Here is a 22701-nt window from a genome sequence, read left to right on the forward strand (position 1 = left end):
AATCATGTATTTAAAAAAACAAAAAAAAAAAACAAAAAACAATAAATAAATAAACAAGGTAGCTATGCAACGGCCATAATAAATAAAATAATAATTAAAAATAGATTTGGAGTGGCCGCTAGCTAAATCACCCAAGCAGATGCGAGTAACAGGTGCCCGCTAGGTGGACGGTGAGCATCTGTCACTCTTCTTTCTTTTTCTTTTTTTTTTTCTCTCCGCAAGAAAAGAAACTTTGCCTATAAAGTTGGACTTTCAACTACACCCAATCTCCAATATCCAAGATCCTTCAAGACCTTTTATCAATCTAATATTTCATTTGATTCCAAGCTTGAATGAGGTTGTCTTTGAGTGTGACCATTATTGCTGCTCTTTCAGAAATCCAATCCCCTTCTTCTCCTTGTGTAGCTTGGCCAATGGCTAGCATTGATGGTTTGTATCCATATAGGACTTGAAAGAGAGAGTATGTACAACAGTGAACTATGGTAAATTGGTAGATAGTATTATACCAACATTCTGTAAGATATAGCCACTTATAATAAACCTACAATATTATAAATATGAACCATGATAAACCTACACATTTTAATAAACCTACACATGATAAACCAGTATTATAATAATGAACCATAATTCATGATGCAATGTTGACCATAAGTCATGGCATATTGACATAATTTGCCTTTTCACCACACCTTTTCAGCCCACCGAAAGATAAAAAAACAAGAGGCTCTGACCATACCAAGTATGACATAATTCCACAGGGGAGAAAGGAGGGGAGCTAATATTTGTCCTCTAGAAAAACAAAACTAATGACACTATATTTGGAGCTTACACCTCATGATAGCATGAGAATAAATCCCCACACAAGAAATGGCTAGGAAATGTAATCTGTTCATACTCAAAGCCATCCATTTGTATAATACATGTAAATGTAGTTACCAAATAAATTTTTAAAAAAAATGTAACCTCACAAAAAAATGATGTATTAGTCCAGTTACAACCATGCCTTTGACAACCTTTTCTGAAACAAATAACCTTTAATGTCAACCCAAAATTCCTAAAAGAGCTAGGAGAAAGAGAAATAAGATCAACATCCAAGTTTTGCAAACTCACCATCACCATAGAGCATAATCACATAAGACGACCCACATAGTGTGCTCGAGGATATTGACTTTTTAATTGTGGCCATTGAACAAATAATTGATCAGCCATGTGTAATTTATAAAGGAGCAAACCACTCAAAGAAAGCCTTTTCACTCTTGCAATGCTCTCAACATAAAATATAGATGACCACTTGACTCCAAGTACCTATACAAAACAAAAATGAGAGAAAGTCTAGATAAATACTAAATATCACTACTTATAAAGAGAGAAAATAGTTGTGAAAATGCAGAACTCTCCTCAGTCCTCACAAATCATTTTTGTTGGAGTATACACAGTGTTTTAAAAATCGGTCTAGGCGGCGGCCTAGGCGCCGACTAAGCGCTAGGCACCCCTAGGCCGAGGTGATTCAGCCCTAGGCCGCTTTTAGTCGGCCGGCCGAGTTGAGCACCTAACTTAGTTGAGTTGGTGCCCAACTCGGCCGAGTTGACACTCATCTCGGGCGAGTGGTTTTTTTTGCCTACTTGGTTGCTCCTCTTCTATATTCTTCCAGCCATGTACTCAACTAACCATCTAACATATGCACTTGACTAGTTTGGGGGGATTATAGCAGTCTAACAACTCCCAGCCTCGAGTGGGAAAAGTAGAGACAATATACTCGGATTACCCGTTCGCCTAGGAGGCACCTAGGCACTAAGCGCACCTAGTACCTTCTACAACATTGAGTATACAAATACACAACAGATACATCTAGACTCCTCTTTATTCATTTCAGGAGGGAGTTATTGACTTGGATATAGAAATTCAGGAAAAAGAATTCATAATAATATTGTGCCTTCCGCTGAAGGTAAATACAGATATTCTTCTGTGGTTTAAGAAGGAAGAAGTATTCTAATATATCAATAGGTCTTCTATCGTTTCTTAATCTTATATCACTAATGACAACATTACATGTGCAATCATTTTTTTTTTGAGATCAGAATTATAAAGGTTTCAACTTTCAATGGTAGATTATAAGTGCAACTTTAGCAACATATCAATTCAGAGCTTAACAATCCTAAGGACAAATTATGTCAGTGATTTCACCTATAAACTAACTAATTGCACCTGTAGATCAAATCAAAGTAGGCAAGATGGAAAGTTACTTTGAAAAGTAAACATACCTTAAAGATAAATGCAATTGCACATATGGGTATACAAGTTCCAGGGCCATTACAGAGAATCTGCAAAATGACTTTTAAGTACATAAATTCCAAAAATATGATTTGGAGCGAAGGGCAAAGAATATTAATCTTTCAAATTAACTTCAGGAATCAAGGGAAACATAATAGGTATGTCTTTCATACCACTTCAGGTCTAATTTTGATCATTAACCATAATCCATGACCGATAGCAATTAAGGTTGTAGCAACTGAGGTTACGTATGATTGACCAACCTCTCGGCTTCGATATATCTGCATGAACTGAGCTGTTCCAACCACCTCAGTCGCTGCCTACAACAACAGATAATCCTTATGTCTACGTAAACTAGATTAAAGATACATCAAGAGGAAATAAGAATGGGCAACGTAGACAGACTTCTGTGGGATGCTTTTCTATTAATAAAAGGAAATTAACTAATCAAAATTTATTACCTCTCTGGGAAAATTTTACATTTCAAAGTGTACACACAAAAGTAGTAGCAGAATAGCTTTTTCTCATCCATAGAAAGTCTATAATTATTTATCAAAATTAGAGAAAGCCTAAAATTAATGAAGAAATATATTTTAACAATTTACACTCTAATACAAAATATTTGGTAGACTATGAACATAAACAAATCTAACACATTGTAGGAACACACTTTCTTCAGAGCTCACAGCAGTTTCCAACAGATATATCTAACATCAGAAAAGCATTTCAAGAAGCAAATAATGGGGATAAATGTCATCAAATCTATTGGAAATTAGGCAATATACCTTCTGAACTAAAGAGTCCTCGAATACTCGAGCCTTTTGGAGACTCATATTATCAGTTGCAGCAGCAATGTAAAACCTAGGCTTAAACCTATCTTCTTGAAGTACAGACAACAAGTTCATCATTTCTGCCGTGTGACCACCTGCATCGAAATAAAGCCCAGAAGTTAGAGCAATCAAATAAACAGCACAGAAATTTCAGGATCCAATTCACACCTGAACCCAATACAATGAGTGTGGAGAGGGGTCGCGGTGATTTGGGTCGGGGCGGGTTGCTGCTACGGTACATAACATAAAGAACCCGAATTATAACGATCGTCACGGCACCAACAAAGAAAAGGATTGCAGCATTAGATGACACGGCGTCGTAAATGCAACGGGAGTTGCCTTTCTCCATTACAATCAGCTACTATTTCCTTGTCCTTGCCCAGAAAATGAAATCCAGTTTAATTCTGGAAAAGAGGGGAATCTCCCGTGAACACTATATACATACAGCGATGGATTGAAGAAGAGATGACTCGCTAATTAACTCGATGGAGCAGGCACCGTGAGGCACGCAGCGATGGATTGACGAATAAAGAGACCAGCCGGCAGCGTCGGCGACGAGGCTCACGGCGGGGCAGCGGTGGTCCTGTGGAGTTGATGCGTGCGTGACTGAACAATGCAATTTGGTCTTTCAAACCAAAAAAAAAAATGCAATTGACTCCTAAACTTGCAAAAAAGCTTGAGAGTGTTGTGAAATGATAATATTAATACTAATTATGTGAAATGTGATATGATCCCACATCGGCTCCACAAGAGATTGTGGAATAGTACTTAAGTTGGGGCCAAACCTCCACTCATGAGCTAGCTTTTGTGGTGGAGTTAGGGTCTTGGCTTTGAATGCTGAAAACAAAGCTGAGAAGAATAAAGCCGTGGGAAAAGAAGGATGATGGGAGTATTTATAGTGACCGGAAATGAATAAATAAATATTAAACATACACTAATTGGGCATATAATTTTGCTAGTCTAGTTGAACAGTCTGAAGCCTAAGAAGCTAAGTCTCCTCATGGATCCCCGTGTTTAACCCCTCAAAGGCTTCACCTATTTTTGTTGTTAGACATAACATTAACAACAATAGTGTATGTGGTTCAATGGATGGAATCCCAATCTCTCCACGAGAGATCAAAGGTTAGAATCCTTGCTTGGATATTCATTTTCTTTTTTTATTTCATATCACTTTTAGAATAATTCCTACAAACCTATATCTTAAATTTGTATTCCACTATGACATCAATCATAACAGAGGTGCATTTTTGTTTTCCTAGATGAAGAGATTGTTCATCAGTATTACAATGGTTACTGTAACAATATATTGTGGCCACTTTTACATTATCTTGGACTTCCACAAGAAGATCGACTAGCAACTACCAGAAGTTTTCAATCCCTAATTAGGCTAGGCTATTAGATGTTTGCTGATGTAGTGAATGAACACTATGAAGATGGCGATTTTGTTTGGTGTCATGACTAGCATATTTTTTGTTGTCTTTGACATATAAGACTGTTGTTGTAAGCACTACACATTTTTCTCTGCCCCTAATTAGGCTAGGCTATTCCTCACCCTCTTTTTCATTATGGTACTTTAGGAGGAAGACAAAGCAAGCCATATTGAGATATAGATGCTTTGGTTGATGGCAGTGGTTTCAAACATGCCTTTTTTTTTTCTTTTTTTCTTTTTTTCAAATTCTGGAGGAACATGATATGTATTACTAGGACTTGTATACTTGTATGTCAATTATGACTGTGTCATACTGACAAAAGAGAGTAAGAGATTATTTTTATTTTGCCGAATACTTGTAGCATTATTTAAAATTGAGCATTTGTAGGGTAGCTGTTAGTCCCCTTGTTTTTGTTTTATTTCAATTATTCATGAGAAGTAGATTGGAGTATATTTTATTTTGCTTAATGTGTATGCATATGAGACTTGGATAACTAGTAAGAGTAGGTAAGAAATTTAGAGAACTACATGAGAATGCCACAAGTGATGGCTTGAATGGAAATACTGACTGTAATTTTCATCTTTGAAAGTAGCAGTCAAAGAAATAGCATTTTATTTCTTATAAATAAGGTCATTATGATTTGTGTGGTTGTAGCGACGGAAAAAAATTGCGTCGCAAAATTTTAGCGACGCCACTTTTAGCTACGGACTGATTCCGTCGCTAAACGCTTTAGCGACGGAATCAGTCCGTAGCTAAAAGTGGCGTCGCTAAAATTTTGCGACGCAATTTTTTTCCGTCGCTACAACCACACAAATCGGAAATTTTTTGTCGCTATTTTCGCGTTTTTTTGTAGTGACCCTTTTCGGATCAGCAAATGCATCTGGTAGTTTATTTGCCAATTCTCGCAAATAAATTATCCTTTGAACTTCTTGTTCACATTGTTGAGTTCTAGGATCTAGATGAAGCAATGATGGAGTATTCCATGTTATTTTTCTTTCCACGACTTTATTTTCTTCTCTCAATGTTGGAAAGGATGCTTCGTCAAAATGGCAATCTGTAAATCGTGCAGTAAATACATCTCCCGTTAATGGCTCCAAATATTTAATTATAGAGGGAGATTCATATCCAACATATATTCCCAATCTCTTTTGAGGACCCATTTTAGCCCGTTGTGGTGGAGCAATAGGAACATATACTGCACAACCAAATGTTCTCAAATGAGAAATATTAGGTTCCTGACCAAAGGCTAATTGCATGCAAAATTGCATGCCCCCATACATTTGATGTGAGTTTACTTTTCATAAGTAATGGTCTAGCTATTAATTGTAGCCTTTTGACAAGTGATTCTACTAGACCATTTTGCGTGTGAACATACGCTACTGGATGTTCAATATCAATCCCAAGTGATACACAGTAATTATCAAAAGCTTGGGATGTAAATTCTCTAGCATTATCCATCCAGATTGATTTAATTGGATGGTCAGGAAAATGTGCTTGTAACCTTATTATTTGAGCAAGCAATCTCGCAAATGCCATATTACGATATGATAATAAGCACACATGTGACCATCTTGTTGGCGCATCAATTAGGACCATAAAATATTTAAATGGTCCACAATGTGGATGTATAGGTCCACATATATCACCTTGAATGCGTTCTAGAAATGCAGGTAATTCAATACCAACTTTGGTTGGTGAAGATCTTATAATCAATTTCCCTTGAGAACATGCAGAATAGAAGAATTCATTTTCTTGAAATATTTTATGTTCCTTCAAGGTATGTCCATTTGTATTTTCAATTATTTTTCTCATCATCACGTATCTAGGATGACCCAGTCGGCCGTGCCAAATCTTAAAATCAGTTAAATCAGTAAACCTTCTGTTTACACTAAGATTGACTTCAATGACATTTATTTTTGTGCAATATAAACCAGAGGGAAGTGCATGGAATTTTTTCATCACATATTTCTTTCCTGATATTGCATTTATAATTTGAAGGAATTCTTGATTCCCTTCCTTAACAGTCTCAACATGATATCCATTACTCCGGATATCCTTAAAGCTTAGCAAATTTCTATGAGACGTTGGAGAGAACAATGCATTATCAATCATCAATTTTGTTCCTCCACGCAATAATATATTGGCTTTTTCAAAGCGTTTAATCATTTTTGCACTACCACTTATTGTAGTGACAAATGCCTCATTTTTTTTCAACAACCAAAAATATTTTGCATTTTTAATTAAGAATTGTATGTGTAGTTGCACGATCCACAATACATACATCTTCTTCATTTGTCTTGGATTTAACCACAAGTGGTGATGTATTCATTTCTTCAAGCAAAGAGATAGATTTTATTAGATATATTACAAAAGCAGTACAACAAAAGTACAACAAAAAGATTTAAACGATCTTAAACATATAAGCTAGAAACATTAACAAAAAGATCTTAACGATCTTAAAGATACAACAAGCTTGAAACATTAATTTAGATTTTCAACTGGCCCAAGATAATCTGCAACATCCAACTGTGTGTCAACAAAATCGCCTTCCATACAAATATTGTTGGACTCTATTTTTGCTTTTTCTTTTAGGGATGCATGATAGAGGTCCACAAAGTGCTTTGATGTATGACAAACGCACTCTCAATGACCAATCATGCCACAACGATAACATATGCTTTCAGTATGCTTGGGATAATTTTCACGTTTTTCCTTGTCATATTTTGCACCACTATTTTCCCCTCTTCGGTGGTAGTTTTTATTTTTGAAATTGTAATCACCATGACAATTTTGTCCACTACCAGGATTATAACCACGGTATCTTCCATGTCCCCGTCTACGGCTACGGCTATGGCCACATTATTATTATTATATGACACACTATTCACCTCGGGGAATGGGATTGAGCCAGTAGGACGTGCTTTGTGGTTTTTCAACAACAGCTCATTATTTTGTTCAGCCACCAGAAGACATGAAATCAACTGGGAATATTTAGTAAAACCCATCTCTCTATATTGTTGTTGTAGCATCATATTCGATGCATGAAAAGTAGAGAAGGTTTTTTCAAGCATATCATCATCAGTGATTTTCTCCCCACATAACAACAACTAAGAGCTTATTTTAAACATAGCAGAATTATATTCGCTCATAGTTTTAAAATCTTGCAAACACAAGTGAAGCCAGTCATAACGGGCTTTCGGGAGAATAACTGTCCTATGGTGGTCATATCTTTCTTTCAAATTTTTCCAGAGTTTAGAGGGTTCTTTCACAGTAAGATATTCATCTTTCAACCCTTGGTCGAGGTGATGACGAATGAAAATCATTGCCTTTGCTCGATCTTGAATCGAGGCATCATTATTTTCTTTAATAGTTTCACCAAGACTCTTTGCATTTAGATGTATTTCAACATTCAATACCCATGACAGGTATTTTTTTTTCCAGTTATATCAAGTCCCATAAACTCAAGATTTGTAAGATTAGACATATTGATAATATTAGATAAAATATTATAAGATATGTATATAAATATTACCTATGTGATGGTTGAACCCGAGCCTTCGTGCTGATAACGTGTTGTGAAATAATAATATTAATACTAATAATGTGAATATTTATAGTAATAAGAAGAAGAAAGCCGAGAGCAAAGATGGGAAAAGAAGGAATGAGTTGATGATTTTGATTAGTGATGATTTTTTGGATGAATTTTACAAGGAATTATGTGGGTATTTATAGTGCCCGGAAATGAATAAATAAATATTAAACATACAGTAATTGGGCATATAATTTTGCTAGTCTAGTTGGATAGTCTAAAGCCTAAGAAGCTAAGGGACTGTTTACTAAATGAAAATCTTCTCCAATTTTCTGAAAATTTGGAAAATTAGAAAACAGAAAACAGAAAGCATGTTTACTAGTACAGTTTTCATTTTGAAAATAGGAAATAATTTTCCAGTTTTCTAGAAAACTGAAACACTATTAAAATTGTTTTCTAAATGAAAAACAAAATCAGCTATCATCTATTAGACTATATGTCATTATAACCACATTCTCACCATTATCTACTTACATATGTGTTAATTACTATGATTACATTTATTATCATCTTCTATCTTTTCTACTTGCATTACTTATTTAAACATAACTTATTTACTTATGCTTGAAATTATACATTATTCACATTATCAAAATTAAAAATTGAAATCTATAACAGGTTTTATATTTTGATTGAACTCAATTGGTTTTCGTTCTGATATTTTTAATTATGTAATATCGGATACAAGTTTGGTCCTGATATCAGATATCGAAATTTCACATATATTACTATATCAGAGATCAAAATAAAAATTATATATTATATACATGTCATTCAAGTAAATATATACAAACATATTTTAAATATTATCTCAAAAATTATTAATATTATCTAAAGTAAATTTTATGTGAACTTAATAGGTTATTGGTTCGGATATATTTTTATTTATTGTTAAATTTATAACGTTAATCTAAAAAATAAATTTGAAAAAATAAATGTTAGTAAACATGTATTCTAAACAGAAAACAGAGAATGAAAACTGAAAAATTAGAAAACAGAAAACAGTTTTCTGTTAGTAAATAGGGCCTAAACCTCCTCACGGATCCCGTGTTTAACCCCTCTAAGGCTCCACCTAATTTTGTTGTTTTGCGGATTGTAATGTTGCTCGAGACTTCCAGTAAGCGGTTAGATACATATAGACATAAGATCAATAATAATAGTGTATGTGGTTCAATGGATGAAATCCCATTCTCTCAACAAGAGATCAAAGGTTTGAATCCTTGCTTGGACATTCAGTTTCTTTTTTATTTCATAACAGAGAGGTATATTTCTATTAAAAGGAAGCGTTCATTCGTAAATAACAACAGTAGTTCCCAGCGAGAATCAAACTCGCGACACGAAGCAAACGCACTACCACTATGCTATGGAAGCAATTATATTTAAAAGGTTATTCAAATATTTATTTAACTACTTATATCATTAGAGTGATCGCAATGTCTAATTTTATCCCAGACGGCTAGACTCAATAGAAAGTTTAGTTTATGCAAAGAACACCAAAACCCTCTGAGATTGAATAATTGGGAGAATTTGTATCTTAATTGATCACATCGCTGGAAACAATTTACCACAAGCTAGAATGTGTAATTCAGAATGGAAATTAACCTATTTAGTTTGAGACACTAAAATAAATATGTAACAATGTCTCATAATTGAAGTATTTAAGGAGTCAAATAATAGATAGACATGCTTAGTAATAAAATATTATTTACTTTGTATTTTTAGGAGTATATTTGAGTACAATTATTTACTTAATAGTAATAGAGTAACGGTACAACATCAAAAGTCATACCTGAATATAGTATGAAGATTTTTACTTATACTTGTGTTATGCTACAATACTAATGTGGTGTTTGGTTGGATGTAATTACAATTCTTTTCCAATCAAATTCTTTAGCATTTGAAACTACATTGTTTGGTGGGAGGGAATTGCAATTCTCTCAACTCATTGGATTGGATTCATAGGGAAACAAAAAAAAAAAAAAAAGGAAAATGATAAAATTACCCTTGATTATTATTATTATTATTATTATTATTATTATTATTATTATTATATTTTTAAACATTATTATTTATTATTATTGTTGTTGTTGTTATTATTATTATTATTATTATTATTAATTAGAGTTAATACCACAATTGGATGGTCCTTTAACTATTGGGTTAATACTCATTTTAGTCATCGACTTTCAATTCGACCACAAATAGTTTTATGACTTTCATTTTTGACCACAAATAGTCATCCGTTAAAATTTCTGTTAAATAGGTGTTAAATTTAGGGGTAATTTTGTAGTATTGTTTTTTTTTTTTTTTTCCATTTTTTCTTTATCAATTTTACAAATGATTTCACTTTTTTTTTCTAAATTTTTTTCAAATACAAAACCACAATAACTTCATTTATAATTACTATTATTATTATTACATATAAATTTCACTAATACATACAATCCATCTACTCACATCATCTACCCATAACCACATATCAATATACATCTATTATGTCCACCTATATCAACTTATTTTAGCACCACAACGATTATTCATAGCTCTTTATTTTTGCAAATTCACTAGCCCTCATAAGCATATCTACTATGCATACATACGATCAACAAACATTGGGTTCCAACAAGGAGATCTAGAGATGGGACATGTGTGATGGGAGAAAATATTGTTGTGTTCTAGTACTTGTTTGGTTCCTACTTGATTGTGTTATCAGTCACACATTATTCTAGGTATAATAATAATAATAATAATAATAATAATAATAATAATAATAATAATAATAATATTATTATTATTATTATTATTATTATTATTATTATTATTATTTTATTCTCTACTTATTATACTCGGGAATATTAATTGTGGATTAAGTTAACACTTTTTTTATCCGGCCTCTACATACTGCGGGATGTCTTTGAGATGGGAGAAGCTGCAATTAAAAGTCCAGCCATGACTTTTCTCAGACTCCCATGTCACATGGTGATAACTTCTCATATAAGATTATAATATTTTTATTGTGATTATTTACAATTTTTTTTATAAATGTTAAATTTAATATTAGTATGAGGTAATTCCCAGTTATATGTGAGTTGTCTATTGACTTTTTAAATTTGAGGTAATTAGTTATAGACAATAACGGTTATGCTTGGCAAACCTAGCTATGCGCAATTTCACTTTTTTTTTTTTTTTTTTTTTTTGTTGCTTCAACATAAATACTTCATTTAATTTTACTTTAAAATTAGTATTTTTTATGCGCGATGTTCAAAAAATATGTGCCCAAAGTATATTAAAAATTTAAATTTATTTAGATTTTAGATGTTTAAATTATATTAAATAATAATTATAATAATAATAATAATATAAACCATTTTTATAAATTTGATATTTTTATTTTAAAAAGTAACTAACACATAACTCCAATATATAATGTGCATATATTATTATTGAAGAAGATAAGAAAATATATGGTGGATGCATGTGTATAGTAATAATAGTGAAAAAGATAACGGAAGTTATAACGGTAGAGGTATATTTGTCCAAAATATTATATTTTTATTATATTTATATATTTTATATTTAGATTATATATATATATATATATATATATATATATATATATATATATATATANATTATATATATATATATATATATATATATATATATATATATATATATATAACATTTAAACATAAAATAAATACGAATTTATACAAGAATTGTTAGCTACGCCCAAAAAATCCTTATTAAAAAATGTTATTCTTTTTATTATATTTATATATATTTAATATTTAGATTTTAAAAGTTAAACATTTAAACATAAAATAAATACGAATTTATACAAGAATTATTAGCTACGCCCAAAAAATTCTTATTAAAAAATGTTATTCTTTTTATCACTCAGTTTTTTTTTTCTTTTTCTTTTTTGGGTGTTTGATTTGATTAATATAAATGGTTTAGTATTTAAGTTTTTACATTAATTAGTTTATGTATTATTAGCAAGTAAAAATGATATAATTACAAAATTATACTAATCAAAACAACTAAATTTAAAAATTATATGAATATTAAAAATACTAAAAAGAGTATTTTGAAAGGTCAAGTGTTCTTTAAAAAAAAATCGTCTCTTATGCACTTTATAACAATTAAAGAATAACATTTATTTTTAGCCTTAAACTTATAGTCTATACTTTCTGTTAAGTGTAAAATAAGTTTTAACACGTTCGAAGAGTCAAAGTTGTGTTAAAGCAATTCCTTCATAATAATAATAAAAAAAAGTGCATTATATAATACGGTATTTACTCGATACACACTTTCGGGTAGTGACTTTAGATTTTCATTGTCATTCAAAAAATGCTTTATAGTCTTGAAAATGATGTGTGGTAGACCATAATTTTTGCATCAGAAGATGAGTTTGATTCTTAATTACGAATACTCTATTGGTTGAACTCGTTGCATATCAAGTAACGATAGTGAGTTTCTTTATCTTTAATCCATTCAGCCTCTAGACCCTTCCATCTTACTTGAGAAGCCAGCCAAAAGCGGTGACATGGCTGTCTTGAGCTCCTATAAGTTTTTATTCGCTACAAACATGTTATGTTTTAATTCATCTATATAAAAAAAAGTGGACCACAATTTTTACTTGTTTCATTTTTTTCCTAATACAATCATGATACTTTAATTTATTCATTGAGAATACACTTATTATTTTCCTATGCTTTCCGTATGACTGTCTTTTATATATATATATATATATATATATATATATATATATATATATATATAAAAGTCTCAATCAAAGTTATATCCTTGATTTATGTCCCTCTTTTTGTATGCTAATAATAAATGTATATATTTTTCTTTAAATGTTGTACACTTCAATATTATTAGACAAAATTGTCCTACTACATTCTTATTATACAAAACTACCCTTACACCGTTAATTTTAACTCCATCATTATTACCATACACCTATATCTATCATATCATTTTCCTATTCTTTAATTATCATTTTATTAAAATCATTATATAATTAATTTAATGGTTGATTATATTTTAATTAAATTTCTATTAATGGTAAATCATATATATATGTGTATAAAATACATATATTATTTGTGTATATATAATTTGAATTATAAATTTTAATTATTTATTTGTATTTATTAATGTTTTAATATTGTGCATGAATTTTCGCGCATCGCGTGTACAAAATACTAGTATATATATATAAGCATGAATTAATCAACTATGGTAACCCTTTTTAATGATAATTTTTTTAGTACTATTTACTAGTATCTTTACTTTTTAAAGTCCTACTAAAGTACAAAGAGTCAATACTGCCCCAACTAGAGGGCGAACCAATGATCTCCATTTGAAAAAATCACTTCGTATCACTAGACCACAAGATTATTGTCAATTTTAAACCTACTCTTTTATTATTAATTATTTCTTAAAAAAACATTTGAAAACTAGAATGTAAATTATTATCTTGTTAATGATGAAATCGTTAATGTAGACATTTACTGATTACTGATTTTGTTTTAATAATCAAATTCAAATTTTCTATAGTCATGAGTCATGACAGATGTTTGCAAAAAAAAAAAAAAAGAAGTCATAACAGACAAAATCTATTGACATATTATATTTTTTTTTTTAAATTTTAAAATTTATTTATAAATAAGATACAAAATTGATAACATATGATTAATTTTGAAAGTGTGGTTAAAATAAAAAGTAAAAATATAATTAGATTATAGAAGTACTATGAAAATGGAGCGGTGGAGGGATTAGAGAAGGTAGGGTGAATCCTAGGCCGTCACGTACTATATCCCTTCCTTAAGCGAAGACACGAGCCATCCACTGATAATGCACTTTTTTTAGTACATTACCCATACCCAATTTAGTCGTTGGTTCTAAGGAACCGTTTTATTCCTCCGTTACTCTTCCAATGGAGGCAAGGCTATCTACAACTTTTCTCGGCCATAGATGGACGCCCGCCGTCGCCGTCGCCGGAGGAGGACGCCGCCTCTTTGGCAAGCAATTCAATACGCGATTATTCTTCCCCCTCCGTCCCCATCCCTCGCTCCCCGTTTCCTGCAAGACTCGCCAGCGCCATTTCAGGTACTGATTCTGATTCACTGCTTGCTACTGTGATTATACTGATTCTGTGCTCTATACATACACCTCTGCAATAAAAACTTCTTTGATTTTCCTTTGTTCACTAGCATTTTAGCAAACAAAGCATTTTAATCTCTCATTTGCCGCTCATAAGTGAAGAAATAGTGTGTAGTTTTAGTACTACAATGACTAGCGACTAGGTTTTCTTTGTTCTTCTTTTCAATACTTCGAGTTTTCTGAACTGAGATGAGAATCATGTTCTTATACTGGTCCGTGATCTTTCATAAATAAAATCACAGTTATAGCTTGCTATATTGATAATAGTTAATGACTGAAATTTCTGCAGTTTGCAAAATAAGAGGCAACGACACAAGAAGATCAGTTTGGAACGTCCAACAAACACAGATATTCGGTCAGCCAGTGTTGAAGATGATCCAGAAAATTCCTTGGATGATAGTTTACCAATTTCAAATGAAGAAACAATAGCTGATGGGAATATTGTCACTGTGACAGAAGCTGAGAGTCCTGATGTGAAAGAAGCAAATAGTCTACCAATTTCAAAAGAAGAAATAACGTTTGAAGGGAATGATATTCTTACAGAAGCTGGGAGTTTTGATGAGAATGGAGCTAATAGCGTGCCAATTTCAAATGAAGAAACAAAAGCTGAGGGAAGTATTGATAACATGACAGAGGGCGAGAGTTTTGATGAGAAAGAAGTTAATAGCATACCAATTTCAAATGAAGAAACAAAAGCTGAAGGAAGTATTGATACCATGACAGAAGCTGAGAGTTCAGATGAGAAAAGAGAAAATAGTCTGGTTCTTCTAGATGAGATTAAATCTTTGGTACACTCTTGAAACTGCATTTTGGAATGAGATCTGGATGCATTTATCTTTCATAGCATGCATGAAGAAGCAACCTTCATGTTTGGCTACCTGAAGGTTGTAAATCAAAGGGAATAAGAATGGATCCTTCTTGTATCCATCTTGCTGACAGATAATTTTAATTTTTACTTCCCCTGAGCTCTTAGATAAGCTCCAAGTGTAGGAACTTGCTCTTTAGTTATTTAATGCTTCAATTGGAAAGCTTCTTCTTTTTTTTTTTAATTTTTTTTTTCTCTACTCTCTATTTGGTTAGTCTGTCGATGCAAACGGGGAAAAGGCAAGCATTCAACTTCAGGATTTGGTTGGCATGATAAGAAATGCTGAAAAGAGTATGACATCTTTCTTCTGACCCATTAAATTGGTTTTTTAATGCTATATTTTGTAGATTTTCCTGGACAGTCTATCTGACCTTTTTTTTTTTTTTTTTCAATTTTATAATTAGATATTTATATTCTTAATGAAGCTCGTATCCATGCACTTGAAGATCTTGAAAAAATTCTCGGTGAAAAAGAAGCTTTGCAGGGTGAGATCAATGCCTTAGAGATGAAGCTAGCAGAAACTGATGCTCGGCTCAGAGTTGCTGCCCAAGAAAAGATACACATGGAGCTTCTTGAAGAGCAGTTGGAGAAGTTGAAAAATGAGCTATCTAGTAGGGGTATAAGTGAAGGAGATGTGCATAATTCAATTCCTATTTCACAGGATACTGTTGTTTATTCGATTAGTGAGGAACTTGATATATTGAGAAAAGAGAATGCTTCACTAAAGGGTGATCTGCAGTCACTTAAGACAGAGCTCAGCAATGTCAAGCAAACTGGAGAACGCATTCTAGTGCTGGAGAAAGAACGGTCGTTTTTGGATTCTTCTTTAAAAGAGTTGGAGTCTAAACTTGCTGCATCTCAGGAAGATGTGTCAAAACTCTCAGTCTTAAAATCTGAATGCAAGGGATTATATGATAAAGTGGACCATTTACACGAATTGCTACATAAAGCAACTAAACAGGCCGATCAAGCAACATTGGTACTGCAACAAAACCTAGAGCTCCGGAAGAAAGTTGAAAGGCTTGAAGAATCTCTTGAAGAGGCTAATGTCTACAAGCTATCATCAGAAAACTTGCACCAGCATAATGAACTCATGCAAGAAAAGATAAAACTTCTCGATGAGTGCCTTCAAAGATCTGATGAAGAGATACAATCATATATTCAGTTATACCAAGACTCTGTAAAAGAATTTCAAGTTACACTTGATAATCTGAAAGAAGAAAGCAAGAAAAATGCTTCAGATGAACCTGTAGATGATATGCCTATGGAATTCTGGAGTCGCTTACTGCTAATGATTGATGGTTGGTCTCTAGAAAAGAAAATTTCAAAGGATGATGCAATGTTGTTGAGAGAATTGGTTTGGAAGAGAGATCGGCGCCTATGTGATGAATACATGTTATGCAAGGAGAAGAATGAGAATGAAATTATATCCACACTTCTAAGATCAATATCATCATCAGCAAGGTATACATATTCTGTCACGGTTGAATGGAATTTATACCGTACCTCTAGATGCTAACTTGTGTTTTTTTGTCAATATTTAGTGGAAGACTTCACATAATTCATATTGCAGCTGAGATGGCGCCAGTAGCAAAGGTATAATAGCTCTTCGATGCATTTTCCTGACATTTTCTCTGTGGAAAAGCAACAATCTACATTTTAACTTCATCTTTCGTGCATATTTCTTCAGAAGTTCAGATTGTATACAGAAATAACAGGATTTTGAAGGAAAATTATAAGCACCATTTAACTACCAATTTTTTCTTACTTGGAATTTTCTTTTATTTTTAAACAAAACACATCCAAAAAATGTTTATATCCTTTCCCTTTACTTCATTTAACTTCACTTTTTCCTGGGAGCATGTTCTCCCAAGACCTCTTGTCATTCCAAATATCCCTGTTAAGAGTCCCACATTAATAAAATAAGAGAGAATATATGGGTTTATAAGGCCATGGGTTAGACTAGCTAATTTGTTGGATTCAACCTTTTAGGGTGGTTTGGCCCATGTACATTATAGTCCAGTTGAGTAACCCTGGCCCAATCTTAGTTTATAAGTTTATAACATGGTATCAGAAAATAAGAGAACATATGGGTTCGATCCTGATGGACTCTGTTGGGTATGAATAGATTGTTCAATTCCCAAATAGACCTCCAAGACACATTGTCAAGAAAGGTAAAACCATCATCTTGATAGCTATTGTTGCTTTTTTTTTTTTTTTTTTTTTTTTTTAATTACGTATTATCATTATGTTTATTTTTGTAGTCATATTGATGTGTCATGAATGATGTACTTTTTTTCTGTTAATATTTGTTTTTTAGAGATCACTAATCATAACTCTTGTGGATGTTGAAACACATCTTCAATTTAGTTTTAATCTTGAAATGCATATTGATGAGTCATGAATGATGTCCTATATAGTCTTCTGCCTTTCTCAATTATTTCTATATTCATGACCCATGCTTCCATGTATGGGAAACTGGAGTACTTTAAACTGAATATCTGATAGAAACCCCTTCATGCAGCATACTGGAAACTTTGGACATAGTCATTGTTGCTTTACATATCTGGAGCATTTTATTATTTAATTTGAGGTTTATTTAAAGGGGTATTCTGGTTTGTATTATAGGTTGGTGGTCTAGGTGATGTGGTAACTGGTCTTGGCAAGGCTCTGCAGAAGAAAGGACACCTTGTGGAAATTGTGCTTCCTAAATATGACTGTATGCAATATGAGCTAATTTCCAACTTGAGGGTATGCTCATTGCATCGATAATCTGATCTGCAAGACAATAGGCTAAGATATAGTATGCCATTGCATTTACCTCATTTACTATTTTCAGGTCCTAGATGTTGTAGTTGAATCATACTTTGATGGTCAGTTGTATGAAAACAAAATTTGGATGGGGACTGTTGAAGGTAAAAATGCTCAGTTCTGCTTGGTATTTACATTGACTTTAATCTTTTATTGCATTACTTCATTTGGTTGCTCTTTTGGTTGGTTTCTTGCAGGCCTTCCTGTATATTTCATTGAACCTCACCATCAGGGTAATTTCTTCTGGAGAGGTCAATTTTATGGGGAGAATGATGATTTCAAACGATTTTCATTCTTCAGCAGGGCTGCGCTTGAGCTACTTCTTCAAGCGGGCAAGAGACCTGACATCATTCATTGCCATGACTGGCAAACAGCTTTTATTGTATGAAGAATTTTCTATTTCTTTTACCTTATTCTTTTGGTTTCCTCATCTCTTATATTTTAGTATTTCCTGAAGGCACCACTTTACTGGGATCTATATGTACCAAAAGGATTGGACTCGGCCAGGATTTGTTTTACATGCCATAATTTTGAGTATCAAGGGACTGCACCAGCATCAGAGTTAGCTTCCTGTGGGCTTGATGTTTATCATTTGAATAGACCAGATAGGATGCAGGATAATTCATCAAATGATAGAATCAACCCTGTTAAGGTATTTAAGCACTTTTGGTTTATGAGTTGCTATAAATGATCTAGAATGTTTTTTCCATTATATTTTTGTTTACATGTTAATGAATCCTGTATTTCACAGGGTGCAATTGTGTTCTCCAACATTGTAACTACAGTTTCACCAACATATGCTCAAGAGGTCCGGGGTGCGGAGGTATGAATGCGATTTCCTTTATAATCATGCTTTATATTTATGTGAAGGTGCCAAAGTTAATTTCTCTCCTCATTGTTGACAATATAATATCTAGGGAAATCATTTTGATCTCATGAGTAAGTTTATTTTAGATAGAATCTGATTCTATGCTTTACAATGTAAGAATTATAACCTCTTAACCCCTGTGTTCTCCTCCCTTTTATTTTCTTTCTCCTGGACTTTGACAGTTATGATAGAATATTACTAAACAAACTTCTGGGGCTCCAATACTTCAGATTGATTCAAAAATAATTTAGTTATTGCTGATGAAGGCATAACTAGTGATGATAGATATCCATTTTTGGGACTGCCAATTGTTGCTTCTACTTTCTACACAAGCCTTTTCTGATGTGTGATGTGGCTTTAGTTGATGTTTCAAACTCTTCAACCAGGGGTTACTTATGTGTTTAATTCATGGTATACAGGGGGGAAAAGGCCTTCATGCAACAATTAATTCTCATGCCAAGAAATTTATTGGAATTTTAAATGGAATTGATTATGATGCTTGGAATCCAGCATCTGATACTTTTCTGAAGGCTCAATACAGTGCAAGTGATATTGAGGGGAAAACAGAAAATAAAGAAGCATTAAGGAGACATCTAGGGCTGTCGTCTGCTGACGTTAGGCGACCATTGGTAACTATTATGATCTCTGTTCAATTAATTACGACTGTCTTATATTGCCATTGGTGGAGGTCATTGATCCAACCCATCATTATGCTCTTATGTTTATCTTGCATAATGCATACCTTAAATAATAGGTATGCCCATAAAAGCAACTGTACTGTGGTAGACATTCTAGAAGTTATGGAGTTGAGAACTTCAAATAGAAGGAGAAAAGAAAGTCTGATACTCTGATTTCCTTTTTCCTTTGTTTGACCAACATCACTCTTGTTAGATACCCTTTCTCTTCAATACTATGACCTAGAACACTATAGAGTTGATAAACTGCATCATCCTGTGAACTTTATCCCTAGAGGAGTAGACTGGAAGAGAGCTGCCAGAGAATCCTCTTTCTTAAGTGTACTTTCTGATGTGCCATTAATTATCAAAATGAGAATTCTTTTGGTTGGAATGTAACTTGTAGATCTAAAATTCAAACCTACCCTGACACAACATTGTACCTTTTAGAAAAATTAATTGGTAGAAATCCTCTGAATAAAATTGAAAAATAAAGACAATGAAAGGTTAACTTTTTAAACTTTCAAGAGAAAGAGTGGGCTTTCTAACCATTAATTTGGAATGAAATCTTTAGTGCAACTATAGCATGTCAGTTCGTTAAGAATTAAGTTCATGACCTTTCTAATTAATGGTGGAACCTAATTTTTATGTCACGTTATTATTTTGCCAACTGTGCTGTACTTTGAGGAGGCTTGCTTTGTGAACTTTGACAGAGTTTGATCAACTTTTGGTAGGTTGGTTGCATAACAAGATTGGTGCCCCAAAAAGGTGTTCATCTTATTCGACATGCTATATATAAAACTTTGGAGTTGGGAGGACAGTTTGTTCTTCTTGGTTCGAGCCCTGTCTCCCATATTCAGGTACTAATTTGCTTTCCTCATACATCTAACTGCTGAAACATGATAATTTAAAAATGGGAAAAGGGTCAAATAGACCCCTAAACATTATACGAAAGACCAACTAGACCGCCCGAACTTTAAAAAGGGGCAATTAAGCACTTCAACTTATTAAAATCAGTCAAATAAGTCCTATTTTCGATGATGTGGCATGCAGGCTGCCATTGACTGCTGCACGCCACCCTTGACTGCCTTCGTTTACAAAAACTGAGACTGCCGGTTATGGAAACGACTGGTGGGTCAAGGTGACCAAACTGGTTGCCTTCTTGAAGGAGAAGGTGAACCACTGTTTGCCTTCTTCACTGAAAAGTTCGCCGGTCGCCAGTTTTGTCTAGTCCCTGGAATCTAATGACCAAATTCTAGGTGGATAACCGGTTATAGGGTCCAAATGCACCAAAATGACAAGTTAGAGGGTTTAATTGCCCCCTTTTAAAGTTTCGGGGCCTAATTGCTATTTCATATAATGTTTAGGGGTCTATATAACCCTTTAAAAGTAAAGATATATATATATATATATATATATATAATTGGTTTATATTTTATCTGTATAGTTGAATCAATAATAAGTCATAACTGAAAGAAAATTTATGGAGTTGCTTCTCTAGGCTCCCCGCTTCTCTAGGCTCCCCACTTCTCTAGGCTCCCCACTTGTCAAAATCTAAAAGTAGATTTAAAGAAAACTTTTCCATACCAATTTGTAACAACACTGGAATACTAAAAATAGTAAGGTTTCTGTAATTTGACAAAATTGAAGGAACTACAATGTACCTCATCCCGTACAATTTTTAGTATCTGGCATTGTACAATCAGTATGGAAGTGGCTCCCATAGATTTATTATTAATGCATTGGCTTTATTCTCAAAACATTTCTTTCGTGCATTACTTTAGCAGTGCTGTAAATAATGTGTCAACTGATGCATTATTGTTATTGCAGAGGGAGTTTGAGGATATTAGCAACCAATTCCAAAATCATGAACATGCTCGGTTGATATTGAAGTATGATGAATCTCTTTCACGTTTAATTTTTGCAGCATCCGACATGTTTATCATTCCATCCATCTTTGAGCCGTGTGGCCTAACACAGGTAGTGTATACAGTTGCTTAGACTCTTAATGAACCAACATTAAAGGACAAAAACATGAATAAAAAATTAGACATCACATTCTGATGAGAACCATTTGATTTTATAAATCTGCAGATGATTGCAATGAGATATGGGTCAATTCCTATAGCTAGGAAAACCGGGGGCTTGAACGACAGGTAGGCTAGAAACAGTGATTTCTTTATACATCAGCCTATATACTTCTTCAAATATTATCATTAGCTTTATGAATTTTCTTGCAGTGTTTTTGATGTTGATGATAAAACCATACCAATCCAATTTCGGAACGGCTTCACATTTACGACCGCCGATGAGCAGGTAACTTAACAACATCCCTCAACCTGTATATACTAAAAGTGCAGTTCTATAATCAACATGCAGAAAAAATTAAGCTGAAACTCAAAAGTTAGTCCATTACTCAAGAGTACTTCTGGAAATACACAGGGTCTTAGCAACGCGATGGAACGCGCATTTAATCATTATAAGAACAATAGTGAAGGCTGGAAAGAGCTTATTCAGAAGGATATGACCATAGATTTTAGTTGGAACTCATCAGCATCACAATATGAAGAACTCTATCAGATGGCAGTAGCTAGAGCAAGGGCCGCAGCAAGCCGTAGTTGAGATTGTTCTGACAATGGTGATTCTTTTATTCATTGATCTAAGCTTGTGCTGCCCTGCTTCAACTAGCAGAGTAGCAGACACACACACACACACAAAGATAATGTTGGAGTTCACCATATGATTTTGGATGAGGCCCTGATTTACATGTAAATAATTTAATTTTGTAGATTTGTAATCATGTATATACTGTCACCAAGTACTCCCGTACAAGATTGTGGTATCACTAACTATAGAAAATTAGAAATACAATATGTAAAGTGCATTATTTATTGATTATGAGTACATAAATATTCCTGGTGATGTGCACAGTTTATCGTTTTTTTTTTTTGTTTTTTTTTGGAAGACCGTTTCACGGAGATAGGTCGAGTTTAAATAAAAATATAATACTTATATATTTTTCTTTGAAAAAATGATATTTTTACTCCATTTTAATTTAACAGTATTATATTTTTTACATTTTTTATTCACTTCCCCGAGACGTCTCACAGTAAAGTTACTCATATCCCAAATTACTATCAGACATATTTGAGGTGAAAATTCTATTTAGCATGTTGGTTTGAA

At 33.0% G+C, this 22701-nt stretch overlaps 2 protein-coding genes across 6 annotated transcripts; one reads left to right on the forward strand and one right to left on the reverse strand.

Annotated features, from left to right (window-relative positions):
• Positions 1–9: 9 nt before the first annotated feature.
• LOC116031493 (UDP-N-acetylglucosamine transferase subunit ALG14 homolog) lies at positions 10–3779 on the reverse strand. 4 transcript variants are annotated; one of them, XM_031273718.1, is made up of 6 exons: positions 3273–3778; positions 3060–3199; positions 2448–2594; positions 2265–2324; positions 1114–1308; positions 10–447 (listed from the first exon to the last, which is right to left on the reverse strand). In XM_031273718.1, the coding sequence occupies exons 1-5, from the start codon at positions 3451–3453 to the stop codon at positions 1132–1134; spliced, it is 705 nt and encodes a 234-aa protein (XP_031129578.1). In that variant the 5' UTR covers positions 3454–3778; the 3' UTR covers positions 10–447; positions 1114–1131. The 4 variants fall into 4 exon arrangements, with proteins under 4 accessions (XP_031129578.1, XP_031129579.1, XP_031129580.1 ...); XM_031273719.1 differs by having other exon boundaries at positions 441–541; XM_031273720.1 differs by lacking the exon at positions 10–447 and having other exon boundaries at positions 872–1308; positions 2538–2594; positions 3273–3779.
• Positions 3780–13998: 10219 nt separating this feature from the next.
• On the forward strand, positions 13999–22440 carry LOC116032534 (probable starch synthase 4, chloroplastic/amyloplastic). 2 transcript variants are annotated; one of them, XM_031275137.1, is made up of 16 exons: positions 13999–14246; positions 14590–15088; positions 15381–15456; positions 15591–16629; positions 16710–16761; positions 17794–17916; positions 18005–18080; positions 18174–18358; positions 18434–18628; positions 18728–18799; positions 19264–19473; positions 20253–20378; positions 21349–21498; positions 21613–21674; positions 21759–21834; positions 21961–22440. In XM_031275137.1, exons 1-16 carry the CDS (start codon positions 14074–14076, stop codon positions 22138–22140), a joined length of 3294 nt encoding a protein of 1097 aa, XP_031130997.1. In that variant the 5' UTR covers positions 13999–14073; the 3' UTR covers positions 22141–22440. The 2 variants fall into 2 exon arrangements, with proteins under 2 accessions (XP_031130997.1, XP_031130996.1); XM_031275136.1 differs by having other exon boundaries at positions 14000–14246; positions 15570–16629.
• The last annotated feature ends 261 nt before the right edge of the window (positions 22441–22701 follow it).

This window comes from Ipomoea triloba, chromosome 10 (genome assembly GCF_003576645.1).
Source record: "Ipomoea triloba cultivar NCNSP0323 chromosome 10, ASM357664v1".
In the NCBI taxonomy this organism is placed as follows: Eukaryota; Viridiplantae; Streptophyta; class Magnoliopsida; order Solanales; family Convolvulaceae; genus Ipomoea; species Ipomoea triloba.